The 24,897-nt window shown below is 47.2% G+C and overlaps 1 protein-coding gene across 2 annotated transcripts in view; it reads right to left on the reverse strand.

The window, feature by feature from the left end:
- The window catches only part of LOC149370689 (uncharacterized), a 49,661-nt gene extending 32,046 nt beyond the window's left edge, over positions 1-17,615 (reverse strand). Inside the window, exon 1 of one of the 2 annotated variants that reach the window (XR_016286152.1) lies at positions 16,138-17,615. Coding sequence is in view for 1 of the 2 variants with exons in the window: in XM_089562895.1 (XP_089419021.1) it covers positions 16,240-17,423 (1,184 nt within the window). In the remaining variant the exon portion in view is untranslated. The remainder of the gene's footprint in view (positions 1-16,137) is intronic. The other variant, XM_089562895.1, reaches the window with a different exon arrangement.
- Between the last annotated feature and the right edge of the window lie 7,282 nt (positions 17,616-24,897).

The following is a 24,897-nucleotide window of genomic DNA, read 5'->3' on the forward strand; positions in this document are numbered from 1 at the left end:
CAACAATACGACGCCGCCGATAGTAAGAAACATACCGGCGGTCGTCCAAGAACAGAATACGCACCGCTCTAGGCCACCCTCAATGCGAAGGAGGCAAGGAACCTTCGAGATAAGGCGTCAAAAGCAAGCAGCAATCGCGATCAATGTGGAAGCAGTTGCGCGTGGTTGTGATCATTCGAGATAAATCTGGTAGCATCTCGCGTCACAAACAAAACTATAAATCAGCGTGCCGGGGTTTAGAGCTTGACCAAACAAACAGTAGAAAGTTTCGCGGCAATACATCGATTGCCGTCGGTGTGTCGAAAGCGAAATGTGAAAATAGACTGTACAGTCTTCGCCAAAGTTCCGAGCCCAGGGAATTTGCTTCAAAGCTGTGTAGTGGAGCCCTTGTAGAATACCTAGATGTCCTACCCTTTGTGGAGAGGAGGACCACAGCTCCTTTTATCTTTTAGAGACTCGGAATTTCTCAGTACGGGCAACAATCCACACGGCGTGACCCAGAAGCAAGCTCTTCTCGGTAGCAAACTTTCGAAAAAAGGTGAACATGCAGACATATATGGGGAAGGTGGAAATTAAGGACAGTAAAGTTATTGCATTAAGAAATCTCGCATTACAGCTGCTGGAATTAGTTTCGCTTTAACGTCCGTTAAATGTACACAGTTGAGCTGCAAAGATCCTTTTTACTGGTCAAGCTTTGTGTGCCAAAATAAGCTTGATTCATTTCATGTATTTTATTGTTTTTGTGACTGCGACACTGAATTAGTCTTAATGCGTGTAATTCATTGTTTGAATGATGAGAAAATTTTAATGAAAAAGCTGAGTGGCACAAGTGCCCAATGCAGATATATTCTAGTGGCCACCTGCCAGCAGAATTGAAGACTTGTCAGAAGGAAAAAGCATGTAACATATGGTCGTCGAGAATAGGTGTAAGCATCGAATGCATTGCAGAACACGCGCAACGCATCCTAGGGCAGCTCGCAGATGGTAGTGCGGCAGCACAATAGTATCGGCCAGGGACTTTCGCTGCTCAGTGTGCGCCTGTCATAGTGCACTTAAGTTCTTCGAACAAGGTAGCGCGCATGTTCTCACAGGTTGCTTACGTAGGCTGAGGAGCCTCCGTCAACAGCCTGTCTTAGACGAACTGAGTGCTCGGCTTTCTGGACCGCTTTTGGAGCTGCACTACGTGCCGCCGCATTCATCCGCTTCTTCTTTTCGGGATGGGCAGGGCGCCAAGTGTCCATGTTGCTTTAGCTGTTCTTTATCGGCCTCATCTACTTCAGTGTAATTAGTACATTGTTGAAAAAAACTCCAGAAGTGGCAGAGAAGTTTGAGGAATCCGAGGACGACGAAGCCGATCTGTATGCGCCGGCGTTTTCTACACCCTTGCTCGGGGCTATAGGGTGTTAATTGTTTTGAATTAGATAGCAATACAATCCATGTAAAAAAACAATTGGTTCGGCCGTCAGTATGAAGCCTCGGTTGGCAGGCGGCAAAGTGGAGAAAGTCAACCACTCTCTCCACTTTCATATGAGAGAGGAGGAGGAGGGTAAGTGGGAAAGGCAAGACGAAAAGATAGTGGCAGGCGATGGGCGGCGGGTGGCAAAATGTACAGGGGGTAATCCTTCTGTCCTCTCAAAGGATAGAGGTGGGAGAGAAAAATGAGAGAGAGAAGAAAATAGGGTGCTAGGTGTTGTGCGAGGGCGAAGGAGCGGCTGTCAAATGGTGATTGACGAATTGGACCACTCTACCCGCTCGCACGATCTAAACTCGTCAGCGGCAGCGGCTGCTCTATACGGGGCGAACACTAGTTCTAACTATGCACTGCCGTATTGATCGCATTGATCGTCTATAATTTTTCTTTCTCGATGCCATGGTTACAATAAGATGGGAAGTTTTTGGGGAAAGTTAGGCTTTACGTTAAGGCCCCAGGTTCGCAGCGGTCTCCTGATAATGTTCGCCCGAATTTGCCGAGAATGGGCGCATTCCATGCTTGAACAGCAAAGATCAGTTCTAAAGGAGAGGTATGTAAGGTGGGCCACATAAAAAAAAATAGAAAGCAGGTATGTAAAGTCGCCAACTGTATAGGTAATCGAGAAACAATATGGATTCTTCAGAGACATGATGATATGGCTGTACCTTGACTGGCAATACATATCCCCACCCGCCAAGGTGGCTCAGTAATTACGGCACTCGGCTGCTGACCCGAAAGACGCGGGTTCGATGCCGACCGCGGCGGACTAATTTTGTTGAAGGCGAAATTCTAGAATCCCGTGTGCTGTGCGATGTCAGTGCACGTTAAAGAACCCCAGGTGGTCGAAATTTTCGGAGCCCTTCACTACGGCGCCCCTCTTAGCCTGAGTTGCTTCGGGACGTTAAGCCCCAATAAAACCATAAAACCAATACATATCCCCACTTTTGGCAGTTTGGTTACTGTATACACTTTTCGTGCCGTCTCAAGTTCGTGCTCCTTTTTAACTTGTTTGATGACGCCGTTCTGGAGGATATAGCTATGGTAGAGTCACGGATATAAGTGAACAACGCTTCTATAGCTGTAACCTGCGACATGCACGAAAACTCGGCGAGAATTTTTAGTACCAACGTCGTTTCGTCTTACTCGCGATGCGTGACCACGAAAGCAAACAGTTCTACGTCCTTCACGTCTCGCGATCCAGGTGTTTTTGCTGGCGCGCATCCCAGCAAGCCACGAAAGCCGTTCCGTGACAAGGGTTAGACGCGTGGCGACGCCTATTACCATTCATCTCAAAGCATACATGGAACTCGAATTCTGCATGATGCGCTCTTATGCGTTGTCGCCGCATGGTAAATTACACCCTCCAGCACGGGCGCTTGGCGTTTTGCCTTCTAGAGAGGAATGGTGAGATATCGTAATCTTCCGACAGGAAGAGCAACGTATGAGTCTAACTCCCGTTTCTCTATCAAGGCAAACGTGAAAGGCAGCGATAGGTCATTGAGGCGGGTTCAGCATCAGTCAGTTGGCAGAACGGGTGATCTTGGCCAACCAGGCCCAGATTTCTGAGGGCTTTATCTACGCTCTTCAAGAAACGATTGTATCTCACTTGCTTCCTGCATCAGTGATAACTGCTAAGGCCTTCAACGGGGCTAGTGTGTTGTCGTTATCACACATGTTAACTAGCGCTTATACGCAGACACGTCCTGACCCACCTCTCTCTTTCCGTGTCTGTCTATGAGCGCTAGTTAGCATGCGTGATATCAATGATAACGAAGTTCGCCGCGTGTAAATGAAAATGTAAATTTCACTCAAATTTTAATAAGAAGTTCCACATGACCCGTCAAATTTTCGAAAACTTAAGCGTCGGATTCATTTATAATTTTGTTTTACCATCTGGTGCTTACGAAGTTTTGCCCTCTCGGCTGTAATTGCTACGTATTAAGTAAAAACCTGAGAGACGTTAATTGTAAGTAAAACTGTGATGTGCTAGTCATTAGGAGTGCATAATTTTTAGTACAGTGCGTCCAAACAAATACACAAAACCAGTGGCTCTCCCAACATATATCCGCACTTCAGACGTCGATTCCTCCCTCATCTATCGCTATTCGGGAAAACCAGTACATTATAGTTTTCGCAAAAACAAAAGCCGTTGAAAATTTTCAATTCATTGAGTGTGGGAAGAGAACGGCTATGTCCGCTTCCGAAAAGAAGTGCAATGATTGTTCTTACTATTTGAGAGAGAGAGAAAAGTGGTCGAGTGCGTCTCACGGTTTTTTCCTCGCTCTCCGTAAGTGGGAATTTTGCAGTACGGATACATGGTAGTGCGTGTTCAGAAACCGGTCCGGTCGTTAAACTGTGCGTCACGTTCGGCGCACGAAAGCATCTGGGCCCTGACGCTCCTACCTTGGGAGAAATTACACCACCAGCCCTTCCCATGACAGAAAGAAGGAAAGAATAAGAAAACAAAAGCCGAAATTTATAACAGAAACACTTTCTTCATCAACAGAATCTTTTTCATAAAATCAGTTAGGATCCACACGTTTCAATCGACCACTATCATTAGGAAACATACTATTTAAGCGTAACAAAGTGTTCTGCTTTCTTAAATTGTATAGCGTTTGTACCGCACTGTTCTATTTTCCTTTGCGTTTACCTTCGCTTTCAAAATTCGGTATGCAGTTTTAGTTTTTCAAACATATGTTTCCAAATAAGGAAAGCCAGTGACAGTATGTCGGTAGGTTACTGATCGGTCTCAAATGCTGCTGTGTAAACATTTGAATTGGCTGTGTTAGGCAGGAACGTGCTTGTTTGTTGAGTTTTGTATAGTGTGGGTTTTTAATAGGGCATTTACGGTTTATGAGACAGGGTATATGCTGACCTTCTAAAGATAATTATTTCCGGAGTACGACTTTTGTATTTTTTTTTCTGTCTCAGTGTACAATTTTGTCTAACATGCTTTGGGTTACCATTCTCACGCATTGGACCAAATTGAATCGAGGGAAAAAGTTGAACGTAATAACCATCGCTTATAGACGTTGCGACCAGTCTACGGCCGCAAGCCTACACGTATCGTGGCACACCCGCACGAGAGTTTTCTAAACCTGACCCTTGGGTCCTTCAAAACTGATTAATGTGGAAACATTATATGGCACATGAGACAGAAAATTTGGCGTTTTCGTTGGCCACAGACGGTCAAAAAACCCACGTGACCTCATGACGTTATCTGCGACGTGCCATCATCCTGCTCTTCCATATACTATGCGATTCCAAAATCATGAAAAGATCGTAGGGAACGACATTCTAGTTTTCAATTGCGCTCAAGCGGAAAATATTTCTCGACAGACCTTTGGAGAATAACCCAGAGAAAAAAAACAGTCCAAGAAAACAAGCTCAATCATCAACAAGCTCAATAGAAAGCAGTAAATTGCCCACGGCACAAATAATCTCTTCTCCTGCAGCCGTGTTTTTAGGGGGAAAGTGCCCTTCTGTAAAATAAAAAGAAAGGTTGTGGCTGCAGGAGCAATCATCATTTTCTTAACATTTTTAAAATATATTGCCCTGAACCTGCACTGCCCTTAGCGAAAAGAGGATGTGCTAAAAATGCATTTCAAACGTATTGTATTAATTTCATATTTATTTCGCATTTTTTTGTCCCTATGCTTAAACTGCAATAGGAATGCTTTCTAAGTATACTAGGAATAATATTTTAAACGTTCTTAAAAATACGTGAAAAGTACATTTTTGCCCGCTTAGCATATTTATAATGCATTAAAAATATAATAAAAATATACATTAGAAATATACTAAAAATATACATTTAATACATTAAAAATGTGTTTACTCGGGCTTAAAAAAAGTCTACTGGGCGGCTCCATGGAATGACACGGGTTAATTCATCAACTGGAGAACAAATCGTACACGGGTATTTAGCATTAATCAACAGGAGTCTGATATTATAACGTCACGTGATTGAATGGGAACGGCAGATACCTACATACAGCATACCAAGACGACAGCGACACAGCAAACAACAAATCCTACGACAAGCGCTATACTTGGCTTGCCGTATATATACCCAGCGAAAGCGACGCACTATTTTGCACGGTGATACCTTTTTTTGCGCAAATACTGTGGGCTTCCAAATTATCGCTGAAGTACCCTACTGGTCGCGTTCGAATCTGGGATTAATTGAGAACGGAATTGCTAGTTGAAACTTGCGTCAGGCACAGGTCAGGAGTCGAACTGTCAACCAACAGATACATGGGCGTGTAAGGGAGCCGGTCTGCCCTGCCACACGGCGTCCTTTCCGCTGGCTTATTCGGACCCAGAAGTACCCAAGGCGCTTTTGCTGGTATAATGCTATCACGTTCTCACACGGAAATGTTCGAATGACATTGAGTGGAATGGCATTCGAGAATAGGAATGACATTCGGACTCGATGGACTGCCGCGGTGCTGCACGACACTTTCGAAACGCATTCGAAAGCCTCAGCTCGTTTTCAGTGTACAGCGACGACGACGACGGCGGTCACACTAGTCCGACAACGACAGTATATATCAAGCTGAACAACAGCATGTAATTATAGTGAAATATCTAGTTTACTATAATATGACTCTAGAGGGACACGTTTTTCAGGCCAACGACACCGACGAATCCGGTCGGCGGACGGTCAGCCTTGTCGGCGGCTGAGCGAGAGCACGGTGATGAGGCGGCGGTGTGTGCATGCTCGCGCTTCTAAATGAGCGAAACTAACGGCTATATTTCACGTGTGCATACCTGAACACTCGCCAGCGATAAGCGCTTGCCAAATCAGTTTCAATCGACGACGGCTCTGTTCCCTTCCGCGACGACTAGGCCCAGCGAGTTCGCAGGGTTGGATCTGTGATTTCGGCGGTTGTGAAGAGCGAATCACAAGCTTTAGCGAATGCAAATGGTCACCAGGTGTAGTTTTGGCAACAGTGACCTGAAATCAACTATTGCTTACATCGCAGGGCACGCGTACGATGAACGGGAATCGCCGGTGTGACCCAGACTGCCGAGCCGTGCTTTACGGCCAGCAGCAGTCGTCGCCGTCGCTAGCTTGTGGATAACAAGTGAGGCCGTTTCAGTTAAAGCGAACAGTCGCCATACATACTTCTGGATAAAGTAGTTTAAAAAAAAGTACTGGTCCCGTCGGAGAAAGCCGGGACAAGAAGCGAGAAGCGCCAGTCCTGCGCGATGCCAACAACCCGGCTTTCTCAGGCGTGCGATCGCATCATCGCTTCCCACACATTGTAGCACTGCGTAAACAATCACGAGTACAACCAGTAAAAAAGAAATCAGATTGTTTATTAGAACCAAAGCGCAGATTGCGTTTTATGTTATGTAAACAAGCGATGTAAACAACAGTATGAGTGCAGTCGTCCTCATCGGCGCACTCCCGGGGAAATTTCATGCTGATGCGGTTAATATTCATTGGCGTAATATTATCTTCAAGCACTCCCTTAGACAGAACACATGTAGCATCGCTAGATGACATTCGGCTGGAAGGCATTCGAAGCGCCCGTGTAGCAGGGGTATAAGTGGTGATCACCTTCCTGCTAGAAGTTACCATAAATGAAAGGATGACAAGAAAGGGAAAGTTTTCACTCTTCGCTGAAACGTCATTTCGAGCCCTAGATTGTTCCACGGTAGCTTGAAGTGTAATGCAAATATGTTTACGCGGACAACCCATTTGTTAGAATTTAAATATACTTCAGACGGATTAATTGCGTATTTACGAAAGTACACTTTAAATAGATGGCCAGCACCAAAATGCGATGTCCCGAAACTCGATTTTGAGCATTAGATTGTTCAACGACAGCTTGTAGTGCGCTGCAAATATGCTAATGCGAACTGCCAATTTGCTAGAATTTCAGTGTTCTTTGGACGAATTAATTACGTATTTACGGAAGTACACTTCAAATACATTGACGACACGCAAATGCCATTTCCCGAAACACGATTTTGAGCACTCGACTGTTCATGGCAGCTAGAAGTGTGCAAAGACGTTTAAAAGGACTGCCCGTTTGTTAGGATTGAAATATATTTCGGATGAATTAATTTCATATTTACGAAAGTTCACTTTTAATACATTGACAAGATGCTAAAACTGCATACATATACGTTTACAAGGGCTGCCCGTTTTCTAGAATTGAAGTATACTTTCGATGAATTAATTTCATATTTCCGAAAATACACTTTTAATACACTGACAAGATGCTAAAACTGCATGCATATTTTTTCATGTATTTGAAAAGTGCTCGAAGTATGCTTTAAGTGAGGTATTTTTGGCACATTTTAAAAATATATTTCGAATACCAAGCATGAAATTTCAGAAACGTATTTCCTACATATTTTTAGTGCATTCATGAATACAAAATATGTTTAAAATACATTTTAAATAGACCTCCGTATATTCCAAACGTATTAGTTTTTGCTAAGGGTGTAGATGGTACTACACAATGGTTGAGGGAATAGTCACTCACAAAGACCATTGAAAGCGTCTTTTCGAGTCACTATACTGAGAAAATCAGATGAAAAGCGTGCATGCAGAACATGACAAGACTGTGCAACTTCCTTCAAATATCCACGAACAGCTCCTTGAATACAGTGTGATGTGACGACAAATTCAGGGAAAACTTTGCCCATTCTCAATTTAACAGCTGGTAAAAAGAGGTTTCTAGTGTCCCTAAGGAAAGGAAAGTGGTTGACTAAGTGTCAGTTCAATTCAACTTGTTATTTACTTTGGGACATGCATATATACAGAAGCGATTGAAAAAAGCATCTGGGCCCTTAGCAAGTTGCTAGTTTGGGTTCCACAAAAGTTGCAATTAACTGAAGCATGCCTTCCTTCATATGCGACCAGTGAAAGAAACAAATGTCATAAACCAAGACATCCATGTCGGACCCACCGGTGCAAGTTGGTTCGGCTTGTCCGCTCCCAAGAGAAACCCGACACAAACACTGCAAGCACCCTGTGAAGCTTTTTTTCATTCACATGGGAACAGTGTAAGATCTGCATTACGTACCACAATTTGCTGGCCGATAAAAAATAGCAAAGTGTAGCACTTCCAAACACTGACAAGTTCAATCCAATAAATCCTTTTGTCTGTTTTCTTTTAATTAAGGAACCTTTCTTCGCCAATAGAGCTAGCTGTCCGTATGAAATTCAAAAGGCACACCTAAGTACATGGGTGGGGTTGTGACCCACGATGTGTTGGCGAAAACACTCAGTGCCCGAGGCCATTAATCATGCCGAAGTCACAAGCACTTTCGTCAATTTAGGGGGCTACCAGTTGCCCCGCAGAAACTTGCTTTCTTGTTCATTTCCAAGATGCTTCAACAGTTACTATAAAAAACAGCAACTAAGCATATGCCAGGACACGAATCTCTTCCCTCTGCCCTAAAATACGGCCCTAAAATATGAACTGGCACCTGTTAACGAATGTTTTCAGCGCAGTGTTTGATTTAAAACTGCTTCCGCCGTGATTTCTATCGTCCCGTATAGTACTCATAACCAGAACAGATGACTACGCTTAGCTATGACATGTTGACGGGCTAGTTGGTTTTTCATCTTGAAACTTGGGGAAAAAACCCACCTAGAAATAGTTGGAAGTTGGCGCCTGTCCGTTGTCTCCTCGTCTCTTTTTGTGTCGTGAAATCATTTGCGCCTAGGTGGTTTTTTTTCCCAAGTTTCAAGATAGCTATGACAAGTTCAATGCTGCCGAGCTATTTGTCTCCGAAATGTTGATTATAAAATTTTCTACCCCCTCACCGCCACAAAACACTCCGCGCAATAAACTGCCAGACTCTCGCGCTGAGTTTGGGTATGGTCGTCTGCGTCAACTTCTGTTCGGGTGTTGCGAACAGAGCAGCTTCACTGGATACTGAATTAGAGCAGTGTGCCATTGTTGCAGCCGAACACACCACGTGCATGCTTTCCCCATTCACAGCACTTGAGTAGTCTTAAGTGCACTCCGTAATTTTGAACGACATAATATTCACATAGCAATAGGTTTATTCAGTTCCTCAACACATAGCTATGTCTTTTCTTAGGGTCATTAATAAATCATATGGCAGGCTCTCAAGAGGCAAATTTTTGCCCGACGAGAGTAAATCAGTAGGCGCGCACGACTCGTTTACTTTTGTCCCTGCGTTCTCTGAATCCATTATTCTTCGTCTCTCAGTGCAAAGTTACCGGTCGAGCATACAACGCTGGCATTAAAACTTTATCGTTTTTGCAATTCCGCCGAAAATATTCGCAATCGAATGCGCACAGAAGTTTTTTACGAAGAAAGAGCGCATTTCAATGGAGGCGAAATGCTAGAAGCTTGTGTGCTACGCGATGTCAGTGCATGTAAAAATATCCCAGGTGGCTGAAATGATCCACAGTCCTCCAATACGGCATTCCTAATACCTTTGTATTCATTTATCAATTTCATTTAATTGTCATTACTGTTGGCCGGAGGCCGTTACAGGGCGGTTACAAAACAACAAGTGTTACCGCAGTCAAGAAGAGACCAGACAAATAAATGACACAAAAGAGGCACAATGAAAAGCAAGAAGGAGCTAGAGACAAAACAGACCAGGGTGGCATCAATTTTGTCACTGCTTACTTTAAACACTGTAAACAAACCAAATTCATTCGCAGCTTTCACGGGCTATATGGGGCGCAACTGGAAATCCAATATGGCTGCCCATGGATGATGCGGCAGGCGCGGTAGCATTGTGTTGTGTTGGGCTGCGCTCCCTGAAACTGCGCTAAAATATTCGTGTAAGTGTGCTTCGTCAGGCCGAGAAGGTCACAACGTAGGGCTCGGTGTGTGGTCTGGCGCCGAGATCTGTATGGTATTGTCCGCCAGCGTATACAAGACTCCTGTGAGCAAGCACCGCTGATGCGATACAGCCGACACGCCGCAGGCGCGGTTGATCTGGTATGCGAAACATTCGGCAGCTGACGGCGCGGAGCGCCGGGCGCGACGCGTACCGAAGTGGCTCCAACCGCGCCACAACGAGTGGGATAACGCTCGACAAGTGCGGAGAGCAAACAAGGGTACAGAGAAAATGTTCAACTCATATGCGATTAATTGGTACTCCCAGATTCCAACATTATAAGATGTGCATTCAGAAACTTCGTACACATACCAAGCTCGCATACTGTGTGATCATATTACATCCTCTTGGCGAAACAACCAAGCAAGGATATAACGCAGCAACGACGCTCTGCAGTGCCCATTTCAGCCCGGTATTTCTTTTGGAGCACCACCAATACGCAACGACTTTCGACTAACATAAATCGTGAAGAAGCCCTGAAGGAAACATTTTTCAGCAGCAATCGCTTGACAAGCAAGGTTGCTCTGACTTTAAAAAGAAGTCGTATAGCTACTAATTTGAGAGTGCGACAAGTGGTGCTAAGTGCTTGCACCGGCTGCGGATGTGGCTCCACGCCTCCATGAAGTTAGTACACGCTCCGAATCAAGCTTGCATCTAGCCACTTCAGATTACATTCATCGCCCAGAAAGAGCCTTCATACGGCTACTACTGACTGGAAGCTTTGCGTACGTTGGATCGTTGAATCGGGCAGAAGAAAGCCTGCATCCGACCACTAAGCACTGCAAGCGTCGCATACTCTGAAACGTGGAACACACAACCAGCGTTTCGTCACTATGGTCACTACTGACTGCAAGCGTTTTCAGACATTGAATAGCGCAGAAAACAGCCTGCATCCGGCTACTGACCTCAAGCGTTGCATGTATTGAACCTTTGAATCGCGCAGCACACAACCTGTATCCGGCCACTACTGACAAAAAGCGTTGCATGCACTGAATCGCGCAGCACACAACCTGTATCCGGCCACTACTGACAACAAGCGTTGCATGCACTGAATCGCGCAGCACACAACCTGTATCCGGCCACTACTGACAACAAGCGTTGCATGCACTGAATCGCGCAGCACACAACCTGTATCCGGCCACTACTGACAACAAGCGTTGCATGCACTGAATCGCGCAGCACACAACCTGTATCCGGCCACTACTGACAACAAGCGTTGCATGCACTGAATCGCGCAGCACACAACCTGTATCCGGCCACTACTGACAACGAGCGTTGCATGCACTGAATCGCGCAGCACACAACCTGTATCCGGCCACTACTGACAACAAGCGTTGCATGCACTGAATCGCGCAGCACACAACCTGTATCCGGCCACTACTGACAACAAGCGTTGCATGCACTGAATCGCGCAGCACACAACCTGTATCCGGCCACTACTGACAACAAGCGTTGCATGCACTGAATCGCGCAGCACACAACCTGTATCCGGCCACTACTGACAACAAGCGTTGCATGCACTGAATCGCGCAGCACACGACCTGTATACAGCCACTACTGACAGAAAGCGTTGCATGCACTGAATCGCGCAGCACACGACCTGTATCCGGCCACTACTGACAACAAACGTTACATGCACTGAATCGCGCAGCACACGACCTGTATCCAGCCACTACTGACAGAAAGCGTTGCATGCACTGAATCGCGCAGCACACAACCCGCAACCGGCCAATACTGAATGTAATAGTGGCAAACATTGCATCGCGCAGCACACACCCTGCATTCGGCCACTTCTCAGTGCAAGCTTATATAATGAATCACGCAGTAAACAGCCTGCATCCTACCACTACATACTGTGAGTGTTGCACACGATGAATCAAGCAGAAAACAGCCTGCATCCAGCCACTATTAAGGCGGAAGCCTTTAATGTCTCATCGTTGTAAGCAGCAGTTGTCGACAGAAAATGTCACGCTTTTCAATTGGTGGAAACGGTCGTGACGTCACAGTGCGCGAATTTCAAACGGGGCCAATTGCACTTTGGCTAGTAACCATACAACCAATTGAAGGGATCGTATAGTGATGCTCCAAGTGGGACTGAGCTTAGTTAATTGCTTAATTACCCAATTAGCCTATTAGCTTTACTAATCAGGCCATATAAATAAATAAAAGCGATTAAGAAATTGGTCGAGCTCAGGAATCGAACCCCGGTCTTCGGCGTGAGAGACGAGCACGCTATCCACTCCGCCATGCCAGCTTTCTTTTTCCTTTATTGCCTGTCTTTGGCTCATGACGTTGCACAACAAAAATACACATAACGCTATATACATACAACACTGTCGTGGTCAGCCAGCACGAGACTGGCTTCGTCAGCTTAAAATTCCCGCAACATACACAACGGCTCTAGTCTTGAGAGCCACTCGGGAGGCTCCGCAGCTGCTTTTTGGATTGCAAGAAACCAGTCCATGCTTTCCCGAAAATAAATTCGGGCCGGTCGTGCGTCTTTGTCACAATGGTAGCCTGCCATTCTGGAGCGCCATATACAGTGGAGGCCCAAGAGCATTATGAGATCAAAAGGTGCCCCATCCTCATTATCAGTGCTTAAATAGTGAATTCCGTGCGCGTCAAGTGGTAGCTCTTTCTTTATGGTCCTTTGTAACACGTCCCAAAAATAAACCCCTTCCCAGCAGTGCAAAAAAACATGGTCTATTGTTTCAGGCTGTTTACAAATTAAGCAGTTCGATCCCCACGGTAAAAAGAAATAATTTCCCTCTAGAAACTTTTTAACTGGTAACGTCCCGGTATGTAACTTAAAAAAGAAAGTCTTTACTCCTGGTGGCACCTGCATTTTCTTCGCCCTTTTTAAAACATCCCCTCCCGGGCCTCCACTGTACAAGGCCCTGTACATGGGCTGTGGGAAAACAATATCACAAAGATCATTGTACAACTTTTTCCTTTTGCTTTTCCACAAATAATCGGTGGAAAAACGTGCCGAAAGAAACCGAACGCTTGCTACAATCTCTTTGTAGTAACCAAAAGTTCCACCAGAGAGCTCTTCTGTGGATACCACAAACTCCGGCAGCAAACGCCGCAGCTTCACTTGGCACACGGTGCGCAAGAACGGGTCTGTGACGTCGCGAAAAAACAAAAAACGGTTCACCAGCTGCCTTAAAAAGAGGTGCCCTAGCCCTAGCCCCCCATCTTTTACCCTTCGGAACAGGTTCGTTCTGCTACAACGTTCCCATTCGGACGCCCATATGAAAACTGCAAAAATCCTGTGTAGCTTCTGAACGCTCACACGCGAGCAATGCAAAACCTGCATCACATACCAGAGTTTGCTAATAAAAAAAAGATTGCAGACTGTAGCTCTGGCGAAAATTGAAAGGCTGGTGCCTTTCCATTTCCCAGCTCGGTCACGTGCGTCTTTAGTTTGCTCTTTCCAATAGTCCTCGCTATCGCGATAAGCATCGAGCGGAACGCCCAAATACTTGCCCGGGGTCGTCGCCCACGGTACGTTGGCGAAATGGTCCGGGTGGGATGGCCACCATCCATGCCAGAGGCCAAGGCACTTGGACCAGTTAACCCCGCTGCCTGTGACTTCGCTGAACGCGCGTACACACCCTACAGCTTCACTTATGCTCCCCTGATCAACCGTAAATACTGCAACGTCATCTGCATAGGCCAGCAGCTTAACTTCAGCTGATTGTAACCTAAAGCCATTAATACTATTGTTTTCTATAATTTTCATGCACAGCGTTTCGATGTAAATACAAAACAAGAGAGGGCTGAGGGGGCAGCCCTGACGCACCGAACGCTGCACGCTAATGGGAGCCCCCAAACTCTTGTTAACAATCAGTCTCGTCGTGCAGTTTCGATACGCCAGGGCTACACCCTTACGGATAACTGAACCGACGTTCACATGGTCTAAAACGGTAAACAAAATTTCATGAGAAACACAATCAAATGCCTTTTCAAGGTCAATCTGAAGCATCGCTACTCGCCCATTGATGTCGTCACAGCTTTCAAGCACACTGCGCGCTTTGTGAATGTTGGAAAAAATTGAGCGCCCTTCGATTCCACATGTCTGGTGGGGTCCAACAATATCCGATATCACTGTCTGCAGTCTACGCGCCAATACCTTCATAAAAATTTTGTAGTCCACATTAGTGAGTGCTATGGGTCGATACGCTGTAACCAATTGTAATTTCTCTATATCATCCGTTTTAGGTATGAGTACTGTATGGGAGATCCCAAAAGACGGAGGCAATACGTTTATTTTATAGGCTTCATTGAAAATTGTACACAGCACTGGGGCAATTTCGTGCTTAAATTCTGTATAAAATGCCGCACTGAATCCATCTGGTCCTGGTGATTTTCCTAGGTTTAACTGATCTATCGCGTGCTCTACCTCGCTGTGAGTTATTGTTAGGTCCATTTTCTTTTTGCTTTCTTCGTCAAGCCGTGGCATTGCACCAAGAAACTGATGCGTAAAGGCTACTGCGTATACAGGAGTCGATGAAAAAAGCCTCTGGTAGTATTCATTAAAGGCTTCTTTGATGTGGTCAGTGTCTGCCGATAAGATACCCCCCCCCCCCCCATTCTATTTTATCGATGTGATTTCTTTCAGCGCGCGCTTTTTCTAGACCAAGAGCACGTTTCGATGGCGCTTCGCCAGCAGCTGTGTCTTCCGCCCTTGCCCTCACTAGTGCTCCGCGATAACGCCGTTCTTCCATAAGCTCTATCTTTTGTTTTGTTTTCCTGACATCTTCTATCCATTTCCCAGGCTCTTTGCATTCCTGCTTCATCAGCGTTTGAAGCAGTGCCCTTAGCTCAGCTTCGTCTTGTTTTTCCTTATAACGGATACATGTCGCCCTTTCTATTGCTTTGATTTTTAAAGATTCTTTACTTAGCTCCCACTGTTGCCAAATCTTCAGGTTCTTGCGCGGGTTTATTTTAACTATTTCATCCTTTACTGCTCTGTAGTAGATTTCGTCTTGAAGAAGCGTGTTGTTTAGCTTCCACATTTCCCACGAAAATGCCTTGCTTCGGTTCACACTTCCCAGGCAGCACTCAACTAAACAGTGGTCTGAGAAGGAGACTCCCACAACTTCATAATGGTTGCAAACAGGGGCAAGGTCGACTGATGCGTAAATGCGGTCCAGCCGTGCATGGCTTGAGCCCTGGAAATGAGTGAACTGCACTGTCCGCGCACCCTCAATAAGTTCAGCCACATCCTCAAGGTTTCCGTTCTCGATCATTCGCATCAACACTTCAGTGCTCTTGTCTCGAAACCCCCGGATGCTTGACCTATCGCGCGCATTAAGAACACAATTGAAGTTGCCTAATACAATGAGCCGCCTCTCCGTACAAAGGCGCTCTTGGAGGCTTTGGAAAAAGGAAACCCTTTCCTCAACCACATTCGGCGCGTACACAGTAACAATGCGCCACTCATTGCCGTTCAGACAAAAATCAAGCACAATACACCGGCCATACACACAAGAAAAATAAGCCTGCACCTCTAGCCCCGGCATCTTCTTTACAAAAAGCACGCATCCAGCCGATGTTCCCACTGCTTGACTGACGACAGCATAAAATCTAGTCGTGAAACGTCGCACCATGCTGTCGGTTCCTTCGTTGCCGTCCACTTTCGTCTCCTGCACGGCCAATACATCTATCTCGCGCTCCGTAATAAGTCGGTACACCTGACCTTGGTTTATCCTTGCCGCCAGGCCCCTCACATTCAATGTAGCGACTCTAAAGGCGGAGGCGGGAGCCATTTTTACGCAAGAGGAAGGAACCAACAGCATGGTGCTTACCTTCCACGTCTAGCGCGCCGCTAGACGCCACTGTGGCCGCCGGTATCATCCGGCGCAAGAACATCAGTCTGCTCGAGTAGGACCTTGCCTGCGGAGGAGTACCGTTTGTCAGCCGCATGGTTTGGGCGTGGCCGTAAAGACGAACGCCGCGCTTGAGTCGTCTTTGCAGGGGGCTCCTCGACGCCGGGTGCTACCACTTTGTCCCCTTCAGGGCTGGCCTGGTCATGGGAACGCTTCGCCGGGGTGTTAAGGGGGGGCGTGACGCTTGTTGTGCGGGCGCCGGTATTCTCGTGGTGGTCCTCGTTCAGGTCCTTTCCCTCGACGACTACGGGCTCTGATGGGCACGCTCCGTTCTCTGGCGTCTCGTTAGAGACGCCGAGGGAGCCTCCCGTCGGCTGTTGGCTCTCTGGTTCGTCGGCCGCTTTGGTGTCGTCACTGGGAGTCCCTGACGTCGCAAGTGTGGAAGCCGACTTGCCCGCCTCGTCCGTACCAGTGGCTGCTTCCTCCGCCTCGGCGATGTCCATGAGTTCCGCAGTGTCGTTCGCCTTTCCGACCGCGGTAGCTGACGCGTAGGTACGGACGCAGTCCGCGTCCACGTGTCCGTAGCGCCTGCACAGGGAACACCTGGGCACCTTGCAGTCGCGGCGAACGTGACCCGTGCCGTGGCAACGCAGGCACTGCATCGGTCGCCCAGGGACAACAACGAGGGCCAGCTCACCGGCTACTCGGACCTGGTGTGGCAAATCATCCACCTTAATTCCCGGCTTCAACTTCAGTAGCACGGTCCTGGTGGTCGAGCCTTTCTCCTTCAAGCCTTGGACACGCCAACGCTCCCGCGTCACCTCCGTCACGTTGCCGAACGCCGTGAAAGCAGTCCGGATGTCTTCGTCCGCCACACCATGCAGCATCCAATGCAGGCGCAGCTTTACCTGCTGATCTTCAGGGTCGAAAATAATGCACCGGCGCCCTTTCACTTGTAGCTCTTTGCAGGCAGCAAGTTTCTTCGCAGCTTCTGAGGTGCTCATCGTCACCGCCCACACGTGGTTAATCTGATACGCCCCCAACGCCACGACGTTGGGGGGCGCACCAGCGTTGGCCAGGGCGTCCCGAAAATCTTCCACCCTGTAGGGCCTCGCTCTCACGTCTCCGTGAAGAAACACCGTGTTAAGAACAACACGTCCTGTAGGCAAGGTAGGCAAAACAATTTCATATTCCTGATCTGCGTCGGCAGCTAACCTGTTTCCGCGGCCAGCAAGTGCCGCTATCGCCGCTCCGCCGGAGCTCATGATCCTGCGTCCGTCACGCTCGGTGGCCGGAAGCTCGAATGTCAGCTCGATGGTTTGGAATGAACAAAGGCGCGTCTAGTGAATACGGTGTCTTCACTCACTCTCATCCTCCTCCATTCTCTTCCGGCGACGTTTAGGTGTTCACCGACAAATGAGAGACAGATACATTTCCTTTCCTCAAAAACCAATTTACCGACGAGCGAGGCGTAGAACCGAATGGGCGATGGCGTTCTATGGACTCCTTGGCAGCATTGCAAGACGCTGTCGCGTTCCACTCTTAGGGGCGAAGCTTAACATCTTAACCACACATCAGTGTCCACACTTTAGGTCAAAAAAGTGCCCCCCTGAATTTTGACGGGTGTCCACCGAGATATGTGAGACAGTTACTGCGTAATTTTCTTTCCTCAAATACAATTTTCATTCTCTTCACTACGGCTCCTCTTTATCTATCTTCTTTCACTCCCACCTCCCTTCCTCTACGGTGCGGTTCAGGTGTCCACCGAGATGACAGAGATTTACTGCGCCATTTCCTTTCCTCAAAAAGCGTTGCGTTCAAAGGGAAGGCATCGCGCCGAACGGGTGGTGGCGTTCCGTGGACTCCCTGGCAGCGCTACAACGCGCTGTCGCGTTCCACTCCTAAAGGCGAAGCTTAAGCGTCATTAATTAGCAGTTAATTAGCATTCAGGCATTAATCAGTAATTAACAATTAATTCGTGATTTGCCATCACTTAGTAATTAGTACGCAAATATATGTGACGCCACCAGTTCAACAGAAATAGCGAAGGTGGTGCGGAAAACGCTTCCGCCTCTACCCACTTTAGACAGTCAAAGTGCCCCCTGAAGTTTTGCTTGCTAGCGTTGCTTGCAATGACTCGTTGAATGGCGCAGAAAACAGCCTGCATCTAGCCGCTCGCTCCATGCCTTACATACATTTAATCGCTGAACCGCGCAGGAAGCAGCCTGCATACGGCCACTACTGATTGCCAGATTTGCATACCCTGAATAGTGCCGCACACAATCTGCATCCGTCGACTACTGACTGCAAGCATTGCCTATATTAAATCAACCTGCCTCTTGCCACCACTCACTGAAAGGATTGCGTACATTGAATCGCGCAGCGCACAACCTGCATCCGGCCACCGCTCACCGCGAGCATTGCGTACACTGAATTGAGCAACAAACAACCTGCATCGGGGCGCTACTGTCTTCAACTGATGCATAAACTGAATCGCACAGGAAAGTGCCCTTTTAATTTCACCAAATGCACCTGTAGCGAGAAGTCGTCGATTATTGAAAATGTTCCTCTCTAGGGTGGTTCACAGTTTACACCAGACAAGATCACTTCTGTCGAAAAAATGAGCTCTGCAAACAGGCATTGTTTTGGTACAGGCATTCAAGGGCTCCACTCTTCGGGGGCCTCCGTTCAACTTCTCATAGCAAAAGTTTTTTCTCTCGCAATGCGAACCTCATTTACGCAGCATATTTAAAATAGCGCGGAAAGATGAAGACCGTCAATAAACTCAGAAACAACACAATAGTTTTAAAGAACTTGCCATTAGGACAGTTCCTTTTTTCATTGTTGATTGTGCCGCCGCGGTGGCCCAGTGGTTATGGTGCTCGGCTGCTGACCCGAAAGACGCGGGTTCGATCCCGGCCGCGGCGGTTGAATTTCTTTGGAGGAGAAATTCTAGAGGCCCCTGGGCTGTGCGATGTCAGTGCATGTTAAAGAACCCCAGGTGGTCGAAATTTCCGGAGCCCTGCACTACGGCGTCTCTCATAGCCATAGTCGCTTTGGGACGTTAAACCCCATCAACGAACCATCATTGTTGATTGTAATGACGCAAAATAAATAGGATGGAACACGCAAGGAGGCGCTTCGTCTTGTCGTCTATCTCCATGTCCTGTCCTTTTGTTGGGCGCCTTTAAAATGTACAACAGAAGAGCTGCAGCGCTAGTGCTGTCGTCTGCGTGTTTCTTCGTCGTCTTCGTTTTATTGCGCTGCTTTATATTTTCATGGTCAGCAACCGACATGCCCCCACCGAGATTTTAATTGATTATCCGTTCCATACTGAACTTAAAATATAGTAGGAACGAGTCCACATTTATCTTGCCTTCAACCGCGCAGTTAGAAAGCTGCTATATATAGAATATGCCATTGATGTTATGTTTCATGCCCCTATTGCGTGCTTGACACACGAACATAGATGTATGAGCCTTTTGATATGGGTTTTGAATAAAAGCCACCCAAACCAGTCATAAGCTTAAAGCGCTGCTCGACTGCACTAAATCCGCGAAAATTGAGCAGGAGAGGACTCATCCATCCGGGTGCCGTTCGCTGGTGTCGTGTCAAGTGCTGTACATGAGGCGGCCGCGTTGAGTTGACGTCGCTTGTTAGCGTTAGCCAAGGGTTGAAAATATGCCAGTGCGCGATAGACGGAGGCAACGTAAACCATGTTGCGGACCACTGTATGTAGTTACTCATAATATTGTAAGGTAGCGGTGACGGCACTCCAGCTTGCAGAAGGACAGCGCAAAGGCTTCCAAACGAAACTCTTCACTAGACTGATTTGCCAGAATGCTATCTGGTCGCGTCTTGAATCACAGACAATGCGATAAAGCCAAGTGCCGGCAGTTTTGAAGAACGAACAAAGAAACAGTACAAAAATTAACGGCAATACATATGCATTTTGTTCAGTTGTATGTTTAATAAACTTCCGAAAATTAACTTTTAGCTATTGCGTTTCGACGAAAATTCCACAGCCAAGTTGTATATCTGGGCAAAAAACTTCTAATTCGTCAGTTATTTCTTTGATGTTTGCTACATCTATAGATTAGTTTCTTCCGGGTTGAAAAGAAAGCGCGCGAAGTATGAAGAAATCTCAGGTGACAATGCCCTTTCGGAGCGCAATCGAAGCGGTCTCAAAAGCGCATTTCGTGAACGTAACCGCTTTAGATGGTGCCTCGGATGTGACAGGGCTAAAAAATTGAAGTGGACGCTGGCAGCTCCCCCTGGCAGGCAGAATACCTAAAAGACTGTTGGGCATAGTAACCAACTCTGAGTCCCAATTCCTCCCTAAAACATCAGATAACGTGGGTTCCTGGTCACTCTGGATTAGAGGGCGACGAGGTCGCGGGCGCGCTAGCTCTAGGACACACCAACCGAGCGGGCTTCAACCCCTACTCAAGTTCTTTTCCCGAAGTTCCCTCACCTACAGCACACGACTGCACTTTCTAAGATCACAACGACAGCACTTTCCCCCTACACAAGATGCTTAGCACTCAGAAAGCTCGGGACTTGAAGCAACTCCTGATCGATACGTTCCCCAACATTTAGGAACATCACATTTTCTCCTAGCGCTATAACGGCGAATGCCCGTGGTGCGAAGACAGACCCGATACATACCACATTACTAGGCGATGTAAGGGCCTCACACCCCCGGACATCACAGCACATGGAATGAAGGAGCAATGGGAGACCTCTCTCCTCAGCTCGGAGCATGCTCAGCAGCGCGCACTCGTTGCGCAGGCTAGAGCGGCGGCCAAGGCCAATGGAGTCTTGAAATTAAGACACCGCCTATTGTATATTTCTCCTCGAGTCTTCCATTTTCCTTGTCAATAAAAGTTTTCCTACTACTACTCGCCGCCTCACACTCAACCCCACCGCGGAAGAGAAGGAGAACCTGTCCCAAAGCAAAGTGGGAAAGGCGGGGAGTACTTCGCATGACGTAAACGCGCTGTGACCGGACACAATAAACAAGTAGTGGGGTCAAAGCCTCCTCGCCACTTCATGGAAGCGTCACGTGGGAGGGCTGGCGGGGGGGGGGGGGGTGGCATAAAATATTTATTAGAGGATTGTAGAGTGAGCAACTCCTCGCCAACTCGAGGAAAGGGGTAGGGAGGGACAGGACAAGGACACATAGGTGCCCTCAGGGAAGGAACAAATGCCCGCAGAAAAACTGGGGATAAGCCGGTTTTTTGCAGCGAACGAGCCCAGGAAAAGCAAGGGAAGGCGATTGAGGGGCGAAAGAAACAATAGAGAGATTTAGTATATTGAAGACGCACTGGCGTACGCGTATATCGGTTTTACTAACGGGAGCTGCGCACGTGCAGTGGCAAGTACGAAGCCGGGTGCGTAATAGGTCTACGTAAAACCGGTGTACGTCTCCGCTAGTTAGTCTTCGGCCTGCTAAAGCTTCCTAATCTTGAAAAACATAACTGCGTAACGGCATGCCATTTGTGTGACGATTCTCCAGCTGTTTTTGTTTTCGTTTTGTTCTTTTACGCGCTGTACCTTTTCGCTAGCCGAAAATGTCGCCCTTTAGACAACACCCGAGCTGTCCACTCCCTTGAGTTAGCCTGTTCTCGTTCGTCGATAGAAAGGTTCTGGGTGATTTCTGATTAGCATATCTTCCATGTAGGGTGAAGGGTGGGGCCGTTTCCGATGGCTGCGTGTTATCTGCGCTTGGACAAGTTGCGTTATCTATGGGCGCTTGCTTTGCGAAGAAGCCGAAAGAATGCCTGCACGAAAGCCAAGAATTTCCAGTGTCATCATAGACACGCCACTGTAGCAGTAACTAGTGGACGTTAAGAAAGCTGCTGGAGTGAACGACGACTCAAGCTTCTGCAGCCTCTGTCACAGGCGCCGGAGGGGCTCGCAGTGTTCATCAAGCAGTCTCGAAGCACGTGTGCCACTTGTCGCATGGAGACGACGAAAGCGTTGGTAGTGCTGACTTAATTGAAGTGCATTTAAAAGAACAGGAAACCTTGTGCTGGCAGCTGTCTCCTCGGCGACTGTATGTAGCCCATCAAAAAAAGTACAATGTGATTGGGCAAAAGAAGCTTTAACAAATCGCAAGTAAGGAAGCGAGTTTATTGTTTTTATGACGCTCAGACAGCTGCTTTCCACAGCATTGAAACATGCAAGGTGTCCCTATTTGGGCAAGGTTAGCCCTTTTGCATTCCATGTAGGATATGAAGCAGGCTAAAATGAAACTGCCAACTGTTCCCGTCTTAGCTAATGTAGGTACGTGGGACTGTTGATATGCGTCGCCCGGCAACTCGCTAATAGCGCATGATGTTTCTTCACTGCGAAGCCCACAGTAAAATACGCAGTTCTTAGGAAGGTTGCAGGCATAAATATACTAGCTGTTTTCCCAAACGCAGCCACCTTGGCTTTGTCAGGTTGCTGCACGGGAAGCCCCTACTGGGGTTGCCCGCAAATCACCGCCGTGTAGTCCGTGTCTTTCATGCACACACTGCATGTTTTGCCACTGCTCAGCCCACACTTACCAATTTATATCCAATATGTAGGATACAGGCGGGGAATATATGCGAATTGCGAATGTGCTCATCTTTAGCCCGTTTATGGTCTAAGCAGGACTTATGTAGGCTGCAGGCGGGATTACTAAGCGTTGGCCTACAAGCAGCCTCCCCAGCTCCGGCAGGGTGATGCACGGGCAGCCTCTATTGGGGGTGCCCACACTTCGCCGTATACACACAAACCGCATGACGCCCATGTTTAGCCCATTCACACCCGATTTAGGATACATCGGGGAAGACGTGAGAATGTAAAATGTTCAAATGCTCAGCCCATGCGGGACCGTCGCCGGTACTGCTCGACAGCCCAAACTTCATGCCTTCATACTTGAGCGTCGCCACGGTGAAGCCCAAAGTTCAACCTCTGTAATTTGTATGCAGGACCTATGTAGGCTGAGAGCGGGAATGCTGGCTCTTTGCCCACACAGGACCACCGCGGTTTCCTCACGGTGCTGTACGGGCAGCCCCATTTGATGTTACCCCTACTTCACCATAATAAAGACTATCTTTGTTCTCATGCTTCTGTGCTGGGACCTTGGTGGGCTGTTCGGTCGGTTTAATTTCATTCAAAGCCGACGAGGTGCCCACTCAGGCATAAAATCAGCATCCCAAGCTTTTTTTAAGGCGAAAGCCTTTAATGCCTAATAATTGTCGACAGAAGGTTGTCAGCAGAGGTGACACGCTTTTTCTAGTCAGACCAGAAAAAAAATCGTTGTGCACGATGGGATTCGAACCACCATCCTTCCGTTCCGCAGCCGAGCGTGCTAATGGCTACTCTACTTCCTTTTTTTTTCTTTATTGCCGTCTGTGACATGATAACAAAAATGTACAAATGATAAAAACATCAGCCTAATTCGGCTGACGTATCAGGGCTTAAAATCTTCTCAATGCGACCAGTTCATCAAATACAGTAATCCATTCAGGTGGGTCAGCTTGTGCTCGGTACATTTCTCTCAAGCTCGCAACACTTTCAATAAAGTTTTCGCGCACCGAGCGAACGTTAACATCCGCGTGTCGCACTTGCATCCGTGTCCTCCAGAGGCTGTGGAGGCCCAGAAGCATGATTAAATCATACGGTACTCCTGCTTCATTCTGAATTGGCAGGAATCTGATGCCGTAGGGGTCCAGGGGAAAATCTTTTTTGACTGTTCGTTGTAGCACATCCCAATAGAAAACGGGGTCCCAACAGTCCAGAAATACATGTTCTACTGTCTCAGGTTTTTTGCATAAGAGACAGTTTGTGGTCCATGGGACAAAAATCCCCTTTTCGTGCAGCCACGTTTTAACAGGAAGTGTATTCGAGTGCAATTTAAAGAAAAAAGATTTCGTTGATGGGTTCACAGGCATATTTTTAACTCTCTTTAATACATCGTGCCCTGGGCCTCCACGATAAGGTAACCGGTAGATTGGGGTCGGTAACATGGTGTCCACCAGATCCTTATACAGCTTTTGCTTTGACACTTTAGATAAGTACTCAAGGGAAAATCGCACATGGAGCTGCCTAAAAGAGAGTACAACTTCTCGCATGTACCCATTGACAGTGCCACACATATTCGCACAAGATGAGACGACAAATTCAGGAAGAAGTCTCTGCAACCGCACTTGGATAACAGTCATAAGAAAATTATCCCTTTGATTTCGGAGAAAGAAAAAACGCGAAACAACTTGACGCAGAAATAAATGCACAAGGCCGAGGCCTCCTTTTTTCACTGAAAGAAACACATTGGTACGGCTGGTTCTCTCCCAGTTTGACGATCAAATAAAAACAGCAAACACTCGATGCATCTTTTGAATACTGGGCCGAGATGCGCACAGCACATTCATCAAATACCATATTTTGGATACAAGGAAAAGATTGCAGACGGAGGCTCGCGCAAACATTGATAACTGCCTCCCTTTCCAGGCATCTGCTTTCTCCCTCGCCCTTGACGTATCTTCATTCCAGTGTTCACTTGCATCGCGATAATGCACTAAGGGGACGCCGAGATATTGCGTCGGCAAAGACGACCATCGCATCCTGGAAAAGTGTTCAGGCATCGCTTCCCAGTCGCCATGCCAAAAGCCAGAGCTTTTGTCCCAGTTTATGAGACACCCCGTTTGTTTGCAGAATTTATCCACCGTGCTGATCACCTCAGTAATGCTGCCTCTGTCTGAACAG

The sequence above is a fragment of the Amblyomma mixtum genome, chromosome 1, assembly GCF_055824585.1.
Source record: "Amblyomma mixtum isolate Tamu chromosome 1, ASM5582458v1, whole genome shotgun sequence".
Lineage (NCBI taxonomy): Eukaryota > Metazoa > Arthropoda > Arachnida > Ixodida > Ixodidae > Amblyomma > Amblyomma mixtum.